At 38.6% G+C, this 17,190-nt stretch overlaps 2 protein-coding genes and 1 long non-coding RNA gene across 3 annotated transcripts in view; 2 read left to right on the forward strand and 1 right to left on the reverse strand.

Moving 5' to 3' along the window:
- The window catches only part of LOC141912027 (uncharacterized), a 65,603-nt gene that overhangs the window by 10,338 nt on the left and 38,075 nt on the right, over positions 1–17,190 (forward strand). The gene's annotated exons all lie outside the window — the stretch shown is intronic.
- Positions 1,940–2,403, reverse strand: LOC141911690 (uncharacterized). Its single transcript, XR_012620072.1, has 3 exons — positions 2,358–2,403; positions 2,084–2,170; positions 1,940–1,978 (listed from the first exon to the last, which is right to left on the reverse strand). It is a non-coding gene; the product is annotated as an uncharacterized LOC141911690 (long non-coding RNA).
- LOC141912129 (uncharacterized) lies at positions 7,651–9,694 on the forward strand. The gene is made up of 8 exons (XM_074803348.1): positions 7,651–7,775; positions 7,860–7,982; positions 8,078–8,140; positions 8,219–8,281; positions 8,391–8,435; positions 8,562–8,608; positions 8,851–8,939; positions 9,034–9,694. The coding sequence occupies exons 1-7, from the start codon at positions 7,725–7,727 to the stop codon at positions 8,921–8,923; spliced, it is 465 nt and encodes a 154-aa protein (XP_074659449.1). The 5' UTR covers positions 7,651–7,724; the 3' UTR covers positions 8,924–8,939; positions 9,034–9,694.

The raw sequence follows: 17,190 nt of genomic DNA on the forward strand, positions 1-17,190 counted from the left end.
CTCTTTAAGTGAATCTACACACTGTCCGACTATCTCAGCCTCTTTATATTAGGCTAATTTATATTTGGCCTCACGATACCCCAGCCTCTTTACATTAGGTTAATCTACCTTTGGCCCCACGATACCAGCCTCTTTATTTAGACAAATCTACCTTTGGCCCCACGATACCCCAGCCTCTTTAAATTAGGTGAATCTACACACAGCCCTACGATCCCAAAAACAGATGTTGCATCTTTTTGAGCTCCTAGATGCAGATGCTTATACGTGGATAGTGGAATTTTCAAAGGCAAAAATACTCCCCACTTGCAGACATTACATTTAGAGCGATAGCATGTGCAGTTGCCGGTGTCATGGGACCAAATACCGTAGTGGAGACGAATGGCGGGGCTATCGAGATATCCGTGAATACCTTCCTTCCATGCGTTTGTTACAGTGGGGGCGGGAAGTTTATGATCATGTTTTCAGGTCAGCAGGTAATGTCTTCAAAGAATTTCACTCTCGCATTGATTAAAAAACTTGTCATTCGACACATAATTGTGATAACAATAGTGGTATCATCGACTTAATATACGTGTACTTAGATATTGTTATCATTTGAATTTGGTATACGGTCCGTGTTCCGTTCCGCTCCGTTTCGTTCCATTCCGTTCCGGTAATTACAGTAAGCCTCCCCACGATGGGACGGCCTTTGAAGTGTTGCCCGCACACTGTAAGCAGCAAGCAGGATTCGACCCACTTGTCACTCAGCACTGATAGTTGATGCAACAGCAGGGCAGCATAACGTCTTATCTCACGCAACTACTGAATGTCCATTTCAACGATAAAAGTCTTCTTAGGACTTGGTTTGAGCAGGGAAGTGTGATGAGATCTCATCACACTTCCCTGGAATACCTAAATATTTGTTTGTTCTCTTTGTTGTAAAACTAAAGATCTTTTGAGGTGTAAAAGAACAAATTGACGTGATAATTGCAATGCGGATGATAATGATACGATCACAACGCACTTAAGAGCTTATTATGAATTGTAACACAGTTTCGGCAGGGATTACCTTTCGAATTTTTACGTGAGGGAACTGTTCTCGCCAAATCTGGTAAAACGTCGATGACTTGCAGAATTTTTCGGCCGAATCTTCTTTACATTTCTTATAAAGGCGCCAAACGTCAATCTTTCTACTTGCCTGGGGTAGCCAAGCTTCTTGTTTATGTGGAGCAAATTCTGCATTCATATTTAGATACTCTTCAAGCCAGGTAGCTGCTTCATTGTATCGTTGAGTATGACATCGTCCTAATTGTTTGTTTGACAATCCTTTTACAATTCTGTAGAAAGAATTTTTATTCAGTCCATGAGCTAGAAGCCAAGCTTGCTGACAGACGTAATCCCCACTTATTATATATCTTGATGGATGTGAAGAATCTTTGTTTATATTCTTTACACTATCTCGCACATATTGATTCCTATCTTTCTGCAGTCGACCCCAAAAATCCTCTCGTATTCTTCTGACACTTTCAATCGTAAATTTGTCGGTGCATCTCTGTCTAGAACAACATTTTTTGAAGGCCTTTGAAATAGCCGCTGCACTTGTCTTCTTAGCAACATTAGTTTCTCTGTACCTCCATTCACCTAAAGTGTAAAACTGTTTTGTGAAACTTTTCCGCTAGATAGTTTGAATAAGTTATACTATATAATATACTTGTCCGAGAACACGTACATACCTCTATAGTATGTTTTCTTTACTTGAGGGCTGATCATGCTGTTATTGAAATCCACTGCATTTTGAAAGGATATATTGTGTCCTCCCTCTTCCTGGTTCACTGTGTAATTTGTATGAATAGGATAAGCGTTAACTCATAATTAAGAAGAAAAATATTAGAATGAAGTGAGTTGACTAATCGGTGATTCTTGCCTTCGATGATTAACGAGCTACATGATGAATATGCACTTTTGGTGTCGGAAACATCTTTTTCATATTCTGTTAAACCTAAATGACAAAAAGTTGGTTTTAGCTCGGAAAAACGAAATTGAAAATACCGACATAAAAACCGTTAGGTTCCTGTTAGTATAGAATTCGCAATAACATTCTTACCATCGAGCGATGACAAACAGTGAAGGGAACTTAAATTCGTGTTTCCATCAAGGGATGAACAAGATGACTCTGGATCTGAATATCCGTCTTCACAAGTACATGTAAATTAAAATATTGAATGTACATTGAATCCCTATTGCAAAACTGTGAGAAATACGTGGGAAAATAGTCAATTCCATCGTCCAACGCAGTAAATACTTTGTTTATGCTTCAATTTGTTTAACTTAGCAGACTTTTCGGGGATAGAGGAAGACACTACAGATAAAGTACTAACCGGATAGTTTATCTTTCTTTTTTGGAGTACTTGCAACAATTCTTTTCGATGTCGTTTTGCTGAAGCCTACCGGATTACAACAAGATAACTTCAATACTGTATAGGTTAATACGCATCGAACAAAAATGAAGAGGCATTGATAAGAAATCAATTAAACTACCTGGTATATTTTCTACTGGGCCTGTTTCAAAATCATAAATACTGTAGGTTTCTTCTATGGAAATTAAGAAAGTTTTTGTTTTAAACATAAGTATGAAAATTAAGAGAAGTATGAGAAAATACAGAGATTTCAAAAACCCACCATTAAAACTGGGTTGGTACGAGGATTCGTCATTGACATCGTCAACTAAATGTATATGATTTAATATATAACGGTTTTAAATCGTATGGACATAAAAAAACAATTCATTCAGTCACTGATAGTCTATTTTACCTGTAAAGCTAGGTTCGTATATCGACTTATCTTCACTTGCTGATAACAGCCTGTCAGCTATTTAAAACATAATTTGGTCAATTATGGCACAAGACCAGCTATAAAAAGACTGAAGAATCACAAAGTAGGCCTACGGGTAATCGTTGGTTCAGAAATGTGTAACCGAACAAAACTTACTATTTGAATGGAAGCTCGAATGATATATCGATTCGTCGTGATTAGCAGTGAATAACGGAGCCGGGTCTGCTTAAATATGAATAAATAGAATTCCTTCGTGTATTTCATAGCCTTTGAAAGAAGTATCAGTTACTAGCAAAGAGACCGTTCTGGGCGGGTTTAATCATAATTGAGTTTGAGTTGATTATTTTGCATTTCGTGTCGAGAACAACGGGTATTTTTCATCTTAAAAATTGGTCCCGCTTATTCATCGAACTCGGATTACATGTGCCCGTTGAGACCGGGTCTTTTACAGGTGTTTATACACCGGTCCTTCACCAACTAAATATGTCCCGTGCCCGGTGGAGGCCGCCTGTAGCAAAACTGTAGCAAAAGATATGCAGCATTAGTGAGACAAATATATTCCCTACGCTACTGCGATTTTTGCTTGAGTTATAAGTCATTGAGGTTGTAGGTAAAAATCCCCTGAGTATTTGTTTGACAAAATAGCCTTTGGATATTTCAAACAGTGCAAATAATCGCTAAGACAGATCATTATGTTAAACCAATGAATACAGTAATCTCTCCCTGCAGAGAAGGCAGGTCAGCCACGTGTCTGTAGGCAAGCAGCTGGATGTAGCGGGCAACTGTTTATTTTGCTCAGAGCACGCAGTGACGTCACACAGAGTGACCAAAATTAAATGGTCCAAAAATCTACCTAAACTTTATCGTATCCACACACAATCGATTCTTAAACTTACACGCGGTCAGTGCCTTTCATTTGGTACGAAAAAACCTGTTAATCCAAAGCACACAGACCGTGCCAATCCGTGACAAAGTTTCGGCGTTTGTCTCCTATAGAAAAGATTAACTGTGATAATTATGAGATGGACGTTATTAACCTATACTTACCCATTTTGAAGTATTTTCTATTTTACTCGAAATAAGTGGTTGTTTTACTGATATAGAAAAGCATTGTGTACTGTATTTCATACGACACTGGTTGCAAAAGGTTCCGTTGAAAAACTAGTTTTCCATACGTTTTATGATAAAATGGACACCTTGAATATAATATCCAAGTTCGCTACGTTAAACCTTTGAATGACTAACCAACATAAAGTTTAACAATTAGCAACATAGATGCTTGAAGGGATTTTAGATTGTAATGTGCTCAAAACATTATAAAAACAGCAGATGTTCTGCCAAAATGTTTCTCTTAACTTAAGGCACATTTTCGACCACTCATGTCTCGGTTCTTTGGCATGTGCTTTTGCAATATTCACAATTGTTTGTTCACATCGTGTCAAAATGCATTAACGATTAATTGTTTACTTCGTGTCATTTTGATATGTTTAACGAGCAATTAACTCAATGTTTAACTAACTATGCATTAAATCTGCTCATCGTCATATTCATCAATAATTGAACTGCACTACTAATTAAGAGGCCCTTTATTCAATCGTAAATTCGGGTTTTGCCAATAGTGGATATAAATGAGCGAGTTCAAGTAACACATTTTAACAGAAACCGTTTGCCTGAATCGGATATTTCGATATTTTTGAAATGGCAAACATATCGGGTACGTTTTTTCATGAGCGCAACTGGACGATACGATCTATAACTACCAATATACCTTCTTTAATAATACGAAACATAGCCGATGAAGATGAACAATTTGGATTGATAGAAGATATACGACCGGCTAACAAAGTTGGATCTGTAAAAGTAAGTCCTACAACACATCGTACTATAGCTGAATTTCCTAGGAGAAAACTCCACACTAAAAATTGTGATTTTTATTTTAGGTTCACTTGAGAAGTGGACAAATCATACTACTTGCGTTGCAAAACTTTATCGCCTCACGATCTGCCCCAAGAATAAGCAATCAATCGAAGCAGTCACGTTCCAGTTTCATCCAAGAATTCATGAATATATATAAACAAAATGGTAAGACAATGAGATGGATAAAACGCTTTGCTTATTATAATCTTTGTGTCACGTCTCTCATTAAAATAGTTAGAAACTTAACAGGCAATCTACGTACTTATTTTATTGCAATACACCTATATATGTCCTCTTCCACCAAAATGAGGGTTGGTTAGGTTTTCTGAATCCAATTATTGACTCAAATTAGATATTCTCCCAGACACATTAAAACAGTCATAATATGCAAAATAATTTTTTGAATATTCTTCTAGTTTCAATCGATAAAGAATCCGTCGGTTCGTCCACCATGAACAACAGTTGCTGCGCATCCGTTTCGGGTAAGATAAATTGGAAAAACCTTGAACACTAGTAATTTGTGCAAAATAGAGAGGTTCTTAGGCTCAATCATATTATTTTTCTAGGTCCTGATAATCCTGAAAAATTGAATGCATTGGCATATTTCAAAGGTGAATATTATATTTTGGTATCATTTTCGCAATCATACCATTGAAATTATATTACATATAATATATAGTGTTCATTAAGTGTCTTCATATATGAATGCCATATATCGATATATTTCATTCTTCATTTATAGAAATCACTATTATCTCCGTTGACCGCCTCATAGCACCTACCTGGGAAATAAGCTTACGCGATTTGAATAGCAAGCATGTCAAATTCCTAAAAGATCGCTTTCTCAAAGAGCCTCAAGTACACAGCATTTTCTTGGTACGGGAGAGTGATGAACACAAGGGGAAATTTGAAATTATTGGCGGAAACCATTCTAGAGTTGCATTGCAAGAAATAATGGATGATGAAGGTAGAGTTTCCTATCATCTATTTGCATCGAACTGTAATTTTGACACATGTTGCCCATCTAAACAGACAAAGGTTTTTGTAACTCCAACGAGTCAACCAATTAACCCTAGGCCCAACTTGTGGGCAATTACTTAACCAATGAATTCATAAGTTAACTTTACGATTTTCACCTTACGTTTAATGACGAAATATTGGACTCTTTGAACTGCTTCGTAAATTAGATATAACATTAATTCTTTTCCGTCAAAATTTAACAGAACAGAATTGTGTTGCTAACCTCCCCGTCATTAAAATACGGTAGCTCATACCACCCATCGATTGAAATAATTCAGTTTCTCTCCAGGGCTCCATTCAGTAAATAAATCCATGAATAGCTCAATCCACGATAACTGAATACAAAAATAGATGATAGTTGCCAACAGTGCACCATCAGCCTACGTACATATTTTGGGCAGTTCCCCCAGTTTCTATTCTTCAGTATGATATTTACATAAAGATGCACGCAAAATACATATTTAGGTTATATCATGGAGTTTTATATGTCCATAGTTATATGGAATAATAGTCGCATATCATTACATGTATTTGAATATTGACTCTTAGATAGTTTAATCGTTTAATGCTTACTGAAAATCAAATCAAATGATGTTTCGTTTCGTCTTACTAGTGGCCATCGTCATGTATAAAAATGAAATGCCACAGTAGGAAAAATGCCAAACGAAGTTATTTCAATACATGAATTTAAGTGAAACTGCAATAATTGTTAACAATCTTATTTATGGTCTCTTTCTATCCAATTTCTTACTTATATTCGCGATTGTATTTCAGCACCCCCTCCCCAGTTTGCCCTTCTTTAATTCTGTTTAGCCTGTAACTTGTTAACGTGGCACATTGTGATGCTGGATTTTTCTCATTCACAGAGATCGACTATGACACGAAGCAGGTATACAAGACACAGCTATGTCGAGTATACACAAAAGATATGCCCAATGATGTAGCTCTACACCTGGCCCTGGAACATAATTATTCAAATAAACGCGTATTGGACACGAAGTTCGTCGACTTGGTAAAAACAATGCGCATTGCATTGTTCTCAAAAGCTAACCTAAGAAATATAGGGCTGGACCCACCATCTGACCAAAGGACGATACAGAACTGGAAGATATCTCTTGAAGTTTTCTTTGGAATGCAGGTTACAATCGTTTACGTCAAATGCTTCTTGAAATTATTCGCGTATTCAATGTTTTATTAAAAGCTTTTAATGGTATTGTTTACTTATTTATAGAGAAAACAACTAAACAACGCTTATCGAATTCATATGCGAGCCGCTCAGTTTAACTCAGAGATTTGGAAGTTGTGGGTTGACTTTTACACAAAGTGGAGTGAAGGGGATCTGAAAGGCCAACAGTATGATTCCAAAGGCTATATGGATGAGCGCCCGTTAAGACCAATTACGGTGAAAACCGTTACCCCATTAATGCGGCTAGACAATAAACAAATGGAGTATACCCTCAGGAAACTTATCGACCGCAAATTAGAGATTAAGAATATTACTCTGCATGTATCTGAAATGTAAGAACTGACGTAATCGAAGTCGTAAATCAAATAGTCAATTTATCAATACCAACCGATGTACAATTTCATTACACCACAATTAAAAACGTACAAAATTTCAGACTCTCATTCAGGTTTGTTTGAAACGTTTCAAGGGATATGGGATGAGGAATGTTAAGTAAAAGAGTGAGCGAAATTTAGAGCGTAATTTACGCACGAGAAGGAGTCGCTATTCTTTTTCCGATATTCTACCAGTTAATAAATTAGGTTATAAAGATAGTTAATTTATTCTAAAACCTTGAGCAGTGATAAGATAATATTCTGATTTTCAGGCAAAAGTCAAGTGCGCAGGTACCCCAGAAAGTACCTAGTTCTAAGGTACGGTTTATATCAATGTAACTATTACGACTTATGCGTGTTTCCGTGAAATTGTGAATAACAAGAATCGTTTCTTACAGATAAATTTGCATAGTGAAATGGAGTTCGAAACCACTGGTAATGAAGACGATCACCCGCAAAATATAGAGGTAGAAACATTTAAAAAAATCTATCCCACCTCCCCGATTCACTCAAAGATGGGTCCGCTCATTATTATTTCTATTTCCACACAGAGTACACGACTAAGTTTCGTTGACTCAGAACCGGCAACCAACTTGAGTCTCGAGATCTCTGAAATTCCAGTGCACCAGGGTGAAACAATGGACATTCTTTCATCTGAGCTTGACGCAATTAAGGTAAAGCATCCATCAATATTCATAGTCCAATGTTATGAGAAGCCAAATATGCAACACACATATTTTATTCTAATGTTTATATTTCATATTCCAAGGAAAAGTCTTCCATGCTGGAACGGACAGTAGAGAAATTGAAAAAAGAGAAAGAGCAATCTGAAGTATGCTACCCGGTGTTCTCCTGAAAAAAAATCTCCATTAATTCACTACAATATTTAACTTATAAACTTGGTATTTAGGAGTCATTGCGTGTACTGAAAGTGAAAAACATATGTTTAGAGGATGAATTAAAGCGACTGAAGGTACCAATACCGGTTTAATGATTAAACATTTCTTCTAAAATGTCGCTTGTATTGCTTCTTTAGAAATTTAATTCATAGAATTATTCAAACATATCTTATGTTTTTATAGCAAAGTCATACTGAGAAGGATAACGAAATAAGACATTTAAAAAAGGTGGGCATGAGCTGGATTTATGGTTTATTATTGTAATGCATTAAATCAAAGTAAATTGTGATGAGTTAAATTTTTCGTTTACCTGTGAATTTACAAACACTATTTCAATTTCGATTGTTATTTCAGATTGAATCAGCTGCAAAAAAAACGAAAAATCCAGGCAGGAGAAGTCGGTATGTCACCGTAATATTATTCGGAAGTTTTCGCACCTAAAGCTGCTGTGAAGTGAATTTTCAAATATTTATTCTTGGAAGTTATCTAATTTGATAATTCTAATTAATGTTTTCTGATTTTCATATATCAATCTCAATACATGATATTCAAATCCTTTTACTCATTGATTTGATGTAAAAAAAATTGGACCTATATAATGAATCGTGATAAACACATTTTATTACGATATTTCTTAATATAGTCGAGATGGTGAATATAAGTGTCGTGTCACCAGATTTCGACAAAAGCCTTTCTCTGTACGACGTTGGCGATGATTCCCTAGCAACAGAGGTATGATAAGACTCTACGTTAAAATATGTACTTGATTGTATCTCAACAAGCTTTATTTTTTTTATCTTAACTTATTCTTTATTTCTATTTCCAGATTCAAGAAGGTGATGTCTTGTTGGTTGATTGGGTCGGGTATGGCATATATTTAGCTGTATATAAGGAAGGAATGCTGTGGAATGCGAAGAAGCCAGTTTATAAGAATAACCGACATGTCATTAATTCAGAAGATTATTTATTACTGAATGCTGAAGATAAACAAGAACTGAAATGTGGAGGGAAGACTTTTATATGTAAAGTTCCAGCTTCACTGGACGATGTTGAATCATCAATAATTGGAGTAAAAGATGCTTGGATTTACCTTATGGTGAAAAAATATATACAGAGTAAAATGTAAATATTTCTATTTAGTCGTTATAAAGACTTGATTTAGACACCGATAATACCGATTAGACGCGAATATCGTAACGAAGAATAACTCAATGTGCATACTTCAGATCACTGCTGGATATTCATAACACTTGAAAGTCAGAGTATTCATTGAACATTGTAGTTGGTTTATTTGCTAGTCTAGATTACTATTCGAACACTATTAAACTGCCACGATTTAGCGGAAATCCACCCACTTAAAGTGGATTACCATGAATTAAACCGAAGAACGTATAAACACGCTATAATCGCAGCGTGACAATATATAAATATTATATATTAATACATTAATATACGTAATTGCTAGGCCTATATTAATATACGTAATTGCTAGGCCTATATTGATATACGTAATTGCTAGGCCTATATTAATATACGTAATTGCTAGGCCTATATTAATATACGTAATTGCTAGGCCTATATTAATATACGTAATTGCTAGGCCTATATTGATATACGTAATTGCTAGGCCTATATTGATATACGTAATTGCTAGGCCTATATTAATATACGTAATTGCTAGGCCTATATTAATATACATAATTGCTAGGCCTATATTAATATACATAATTGCTAGGCCTATATAATTTCGTACCAGTTAATTTTTATCAATATGTGTTTGGTTATTTTTACGTTCCTGTAGGGTAGAATAGAATATTGAGTGTTGAGTCTGAACCGAATATTGTTCATTGTCTAATAAAGTTAGCTGAGATTTTTTGAAATTTTTGCTTTGTTTTCTACTTTCTTGAAGTCGATTCTTTGGTGGATTTTAGAATTCTAATGTCGAGTTGAAATGAGGTCCGCATATCACAGTATTTGAGTCTATTTTGGCCAGAGGCTTGGATTTTGACATTCCATGCCAAAATGAGTTCCCGGAACTCACTGTTGCTGGGTTTTCGGTAACGCTAGCCATTGAGGATAGGAATTTGATTAGACCGGTGTCCGCTGTGCGCAAATCAATGACATAATAACCAAACATCGCCGATTCTAAGCCGGCTTGAGATTGAGGTTAAGTGGCTCCCGTGGCTTCAATTCAAAGAAAACAGGTTTTCACCTACTCCAAATTTAAGCCGAAAACAGGGAAATTAACTGTATTTTCCTTATTTGTCGCATACATGCTTATATTCGTTTGAGGGCTGTTCCCTAATACCGACGTGTCACGCTTCCGCCCCGCGAAACGGACACTTTCTCTTTTGGGTCATACGAACTGTTATTACCAGAGAGACTGTCATCTCTATTAGAGAGACCATCTCCATCACCCGAACTACCGTTACCGGCTGACAAAGGCCTGTTATCCATGTTTCTACTCGGACATACGCGACGGATATGCCCAACGCCGCCACAGGAAAAACACGTCCGCTGCGAAGGTGTGGGCAGCCTTGGACGAAACCCAAACGAAGAAGCTCCTCCGTAGCCCTACCTGACTCCTAAAGGGAGGTCTTGGAGGAGGGACCCACAACCTAGGACGGTTCTCCAATTTAGCCTCGATAGCGGCCATCCGCTTCATCACCTGATCAAAACGCCTTTCCCACGAGGAGGCGGGATCCCCAGAGTGACCGGGTGTGTCTTTCGAAGACACTTGAGAATTCATAAGTTTTTTCGGAGGCACCACAGACTTGGAATCTCTCCGTTCCGTTTCCCCTTCAATCTTTCTAGCCTCTGTTACGATCTCGTAATAGGTCGCGTTGGAATAAAAGAGAAAGCGTGTTCCCATGCGCACCATCTCATTACGGAGACCACGCCAAAACTGACCACGGAGTGTCTCGGAACCGACAGCGCCCGCTCCTCCTGGCAGACCACGGACACGAGCAGCTACATCCTCAAGCCTACAAGACCACTGTGCCACTGACTCGTCCGCCTTCTGCGAAATCATATAAAACTGGGCTAAGCCTTCCTCTACCGAAAAGATTTCCCCAAAAACAACCTCTCTAGAATGGTGGATACATCCGCGTTCGGACCACAATTAAACAGAACAGCCGCAGCATCCCCTCTGAGGGAAGTATATTTTTGATAATGACTCATACCATAAGATGATAAATTATGTCTTACGATGCTAAACAGACAGGAACGGGGAGGGACTAGCATGGCCCACGACGTGCCGCTAGAGTGAACTCAATACCATTGACTTCGAATCCTAACAGGAGAATACGTCTCCCATGATGCTATCAGGTACCAGTGAAATAGAAAATTTGGGCGGTGAGGCGTTTGAAAGATGCTTACCTGCGTATTTACTTCTCGGAGATCTTGCAACGGATTTCACTCGGCTATATTCCGTTTCTTTAGGGAATTGTGCCCAGAAACTAATGACCATTGGCGTCACTACGATAGTTGGACCAACAGCGTTAGTTCGCATCTAACCAACACAAAGTAAACGATAAGACGATTTTAAATAAAGGACCAATGGCCCAGAAGCTCACCGACACGATAATCTGAGAAGTAAAAGGAAGAAAGCGAAATATGCTTTCAAAGAAGTGGCTGCTGACCTGGTCCCAATAAGTAATTGGTCAGGATGATCTTATCGAGCGCTTAAGTCTGGCATTGTTAATCTTACCAGTCAATGCTGTGACAACATTGAACTTTGCATTTGAAATTGGGGTGGAGGGGGGGGGGTAATAATCAAAGCTTAGCTGACAAAGAACCATGAGATGGAGAGGTAACACTTCATATAAAATAAAATGTTTTATTTTTTTGCAAAATAACAAGCTAATTTTTTTACAATAACTTGAATCTTGAATAGTTCGGATGTTCCGTCGTACATGTATTTAGGTTATGGTTTCCCGTGAACGTCGTAATTTGTGTTATAAGTTTAATGACTGCTACTCGCCAGATCATTACCTAAACATGAGGCCCTGAAGGTAAAAAAGAGAAAATATATGTTTTACTGATGCTTCTGTATTCCATTGCCCTAGCAAACTAATTAATGACCAAATATCGCGAGTTGCTAAATTACGCTAAATATTAAGTTCGTTCGTTCGCATCGCCTCGAAATTTCAGCCTGGCCACCCTCAAGAAATGTTTTAAACGCCTGTGCAATGTTCTATCAACATCGTTGGAGAAACTGTTTTCATGCACAAACACGCATTGTAGCGACAGATAAGAAGACAAAGCAATTCAAACCCACCGTTCATATCGCTAAATCAGGTCATTAATTATGTTGTTATAACTTTTTTCGGAAATAATTCAGTAATCGCAAATTCGCTATTAAAATAGCTTCAGGGACAGCCGAAAATGTGGAGAGCTCTCAATTGGCAAGCCGGTGCTGCCATCATTAATCGGTATTGCGCAATCGCAAGGCCAGTAAATCCATTGAGTAAAAAGTGGAGGGGTGGAAGATTATTATTTTCTCCTAATAACCTATAGTAGCAAACGATATAGCTGAAAAAAGTTTGTATTCCGATTCAGCAGGCATTTTTTTAAAAAAGGAGGTCCAGTCATGTAAAAATGAAGGTCTTTTTATTGGATATACATTGTGATTCGTTTATTCATCAGGAGAAACTGAAGACTTACCTCCCTCCCTCGTACATGTACCATACCCGACGACTGGTGGAAGTTAATACGCTACGGTTTCTTCGAGTATCTTGACGTCGACGGTACTCTTATTTCAAGAGTCAGTGACCAAAGTATAAAAATGTAAAGTGCTTTTCCGCCATTTTAACAGTAATCGTCAATACACAGCTTGATATTTTACAAAATGGATCTATTTTAGCGAGGATCCACCTGTCATTCTACACAGTGTTAAGCGCATGCGCATCTGCTAATGATTATTCATGACTTAGGTCATTCCAGGTCAAGTCAAACTATATTAAAGCTAAGGAAATTTTCTAATTATCTAAAATTTTACAGCAGATCAATCACATCGCAACGAAATTCGCACAATAGCGAGTGTTAGGCTATTTGAATCAATAATCTGCAACAAGAAATACGACCGGGTATATCACCGTTTCAAAATGTGGCTTGTTAACATCACTTTCTAGCAATATTGGCACAAGACCAACTAGACCGTTGGCATAAGAAAACGGTAGTTATCAAATCCAAAACGTCGTAATTGGCAGAATTTCTTACGTAAAGAAGAGGACACAATAGGCCGTTGCAGGCTTTGAACACCAGCACTAAAATATGGCACCCGGACCGAATGGACGCAAATCTTTAGCCGGAATCAATAACTTAGATTTTTGGTTCGGACAAAAACATATTTGTTGCGACGGAAAAAAACATAATTTTACGAGCGAAGGTGTTCGAACGAGCGAAGCCGTTTTTATGAGCATGCGATTTTTGCGATCGATTTCGTGAACGATTTGCTCCAATCGAACGCTCGTAGAAATGACGATGGTTTAGGCTAGTCACGCGACCTAAACATGGCGACGATGAGAAAAAGATTGTATCTTTATCAACTACCCAGTACCGCCATCTTGGAAATCAAATCAACAAATCGCTCGCCGAGCGAGTTGGTCGATTTCAATAGTCGATTGAAAATCGTGTTCTCAAAAACGCTGATCGTGAAATCGATCCCAAAAATTGGTGCTCGTAAATGCGTTTCTACGATCGATCGCAAAAATCAGATGCTCGTAAAAAAGCCTCAAAGATCCTTTCATTTGGGGCTCTCGTCATCAGGAATTAATAAAATACCAGTTTCATTAATGATGAAAAACTCAAATGAAAAGTCTGAAAGCCGTCTGGTCAGACGAAATTTTCAAAAAATATCTTCATTTTTGCCAATAAAATATCGTTGATAATTGTGATTGATCATTGAAATTCAGAACCAGTGAATCACTAATACCAATTTTTGCGCAATTTGTGTAATGCTGAAACCATCCACAAATTAATGCAATAAAACGCACTGGATTAGAAAATTCTAAGACATATCCACGAAAATTGGGATTCGAACGCGCAAGCTAACGGATGCAAGCCTAACGTTTTCCCCCAGCGCTGTCGCCGAAGCGGCCAGGAATCGCAACTTTCTTCTTCTTCTTCTCTCGTTGACTGTCAGCATCAACTTGTTGATGGATATAACAGTTTTCGGGTGTGCGCAGAGGAATAAATAAGTATCAGGGAGAAATCTAAAAAAAGAAATTTTTTTGTTTTTTTTTGTTTTAATTATAATAGCCACGAATATACTATTGGCTAGGGAGAGCAGCCTTGAAGCTTGCAAGGCTGCCGACTGACACCAGGTCTGCAGGGAGTTTATTCCACTCTCGGATACTTATAGCCTCATCCTAACTCTACCCTCGAAATCAGTGACACCACCGTCAACTTCCTGGATGTGACCACTTTCAAAGGCCCGCGATGCGAGACAAGTGGTATAATAGACACCAAAGTCAACTTCAAACCAACCGATTTGCATCAATTACTACATCGATCTTCGTTTCACCCTAAGCACACATTTTCCGGTATAGTTAAAAGTCAAAGGTCGTGGCTACAAAGACCGCGAACTGCGACACATCAAAAGCCAAGCTCGAACGAGATCAACGAGAACCACAACGGGCCAACGAACCCCCGAAAAAGCGTCTACCTATATCTTACCTTATCTTACCCCACTCCGGAGCCAACCGAATCCTAGCCCGTAACATCCGAACCAGATTATAGCGGAACTGGCTACGGCCACCGGCCGGTCGGACGAGGTATCCAAGGTTACCGCCTACGCCAAGCAAAAGAGTCTCAAAGATCTCCTAACGTCGTCGCAGCTCAAACCCACGGAGCCACCCCCTCCCCGAGTCCCCTCTTCATCGCATCATAACCGAAATACTTCCGTTGTTTCCAATTCTTCTATTTCCAGGTCTACTCAAAGAACTCCGTCAACCCGACGTCGAGGCGCCAAGAAATGCAGAACACCGAGATGTCGCACGTGTCCCCTCATCCGAGAAACAACCGTTTGCCGCAGCCACAACAAAATGCACGCGATCCGCAGCACAATTGATTGCGCTACCCGTGAAATTGTATTGTCTCTACGAGAATGCGTCACACATCACGTCCCACGCATCAGAACGAAGAATTCGACTCCAGTCTCGGACCACTTTAACCAGGTCGACCACACCCGCCAACACTTTCGGGTGTACGGTCTCCAACACCTACCAGGCTCGACGAGACCGATCCGCGAAGCAGCCGAACAAGACTGGATACGACGACTCGACACGAACACGCCCCGAGGCATCAACGTCCCGTAGACCACCTCACCACAAAAATTAATTCAAACTTATCTTATCAGGGATAACCCGCTGCCCGTGCACTAGTGGGGTCTCCAAATGGACCCTCTTGACCCTAAACCTAACCCTCTGGACCCTCTAGACCCTAAACCCTATCCCTTCTGCGATTCAAAAAGCCGCCATTTTGTATCTAAATTGCGGTTTTTGCTGAAAATCCATCTTAAATGTATATATTCCACTTGGGAGGGCTAGTTCTTCGGTCCGCGCAGCTCGAGGTCGACTAGGACTCAGGAGCATTAGCGCTGCGGGCACCAACTAAAGAGTTCACGGTAGTACCCGCGGTAGACTTTACATACCGCTCCGAATAAATAGTTGCGGGAAAAAATGTCACAACCCAAGTGGCAATCACCCCGTATTCAAACTATTATAAATCGAAGATTTCAAAGGTGGCACGATGATTTGTTTGAAATCATCGTTCTCTGTATTACTGGTCAGGAAAAGAAGAAAATTATGTGAAGTAAAGTTCATGTGTAGTAGTAGATTAAGATGTGAAGTAGAAGATAAAGAAATTATATAAACGGAAGCCAATCATTCATTACGAGCGGGTGGATCCATCGTTTTTAGATTATTTGCCACGCGGGCGGCCTTGGTTCCCGGCAGCCGAAATTTCATTTGAAAATTAATTCGATGGGATTAATATAGTTTATAAATATCTCCCAGTTATGATGAGATGGGGATTTTGAAAAATCAATCTTGTGAGAATAGAATGGTACCGACGTATTTATAGTTTGGTATCGCGTAGGGACTGAGCCGGTGGATGTTATCCTCGTAAGTAGGCCTATACCATGAAGTTCGTTATTGGGATATCATAAAGGTGCTTTTGTCTAAATAATCCAGATGGAAAACATTGACGGAGCAGGGGCGGATCTAGGATTTTCCACGGGGGGTGTCCAATGAGAAAAAAGGACACTTTATACGAAACACCACGTACTCCGGATACATCTACACCATTTTACAGTCATTTCATGTGTTGAAACAATTATTATAGGTGGAAAACCTTGGTCCAAAAAATTTTGAAGTGACATTTTTTAGGGCACTTCATTTTTGAGGGGACACCCTGACATCCCCCTAGATCCGCCCCTGCCGAGCCTACTGCATATTAAAACACAACAGTTAAAACACAACTGCAGTCTTGGTATACCGATATGATAAATAAGTTCACGATCATACAAACATTTCGGGGACAAAAATCAGTGGTCAGATAATTTCCTACAATTAAGCATATCCGACTTTTTCCCAATAGTTGAATAGCTCACAGACTGGGAATCATAAAGTCTGGGGAAAAAATTTGTACGAACTGGCGTACGGTGGCGAACTTTTTAAATCTAAGAATAGTTGATTCCTACTCTTACTTCCATCGAGCGACTTCCTTTTGAAATTTAAAACTTATCATTCCTAGCTCACAAACGGTATAAACCTCGAAAATCACTCACTAGTAATGATTCTAGCTTATCTCGGAATTTACCAATAATCCCTTAATGTGAAATTAAACTAGTGATGTCCAGCTCAGGGACTCGAATTTTACACAAACACTTGTGAAATTAAAAGAGCCATGATTTCAGTTCAGGAACACGGAATTTACCTAAATCACTTGTGAAATGCGATGATTTCAGCTCCATAAATGT

Source organism: Tubulanus polymorphus, chromosome 10, assembly GCF_964204645.1.
Source record: "Tubulanus polymorphus chromosome 10, tnTubPoly1.2, whole genome shotgun sequence".
Taxonomy (NCBI): domain Eukaryota; kingdom Metazoa; phylum Nemertea; class Palaeonemertea; order Tubulaniformes; family Tubulanidae; genus Tubulanus; species Tubulanus polymorphus.

What these genes read in the sequence shown, in the direction of transcription:
- LOC141912129 (XM_074803348.1), top strand. Translation starts at nt 7,725, where the DNA reads ATGGAGTTCGAAACCACTGGTAATGAAGACGATCACCCGCAAAATATA. An exon ending in AAGAGAAAGAGCAATCTGAA is followed by an intron (nt 8,141 to 8,218) that starts GTATGCTACCCG and finishes CTTGGTATTTAG; the next exon opens with GAGTCATTGCGTGTACTGAA. An exon ending in AAATAAGACATTTAAAAAAG is followed by an intron (nt 8,436 to 8,561) that starts GTGGGCATGAGC and finishes TTGTTATTTCAG; the next exon opens with ATTGAATCAGCTGCAAAAAA.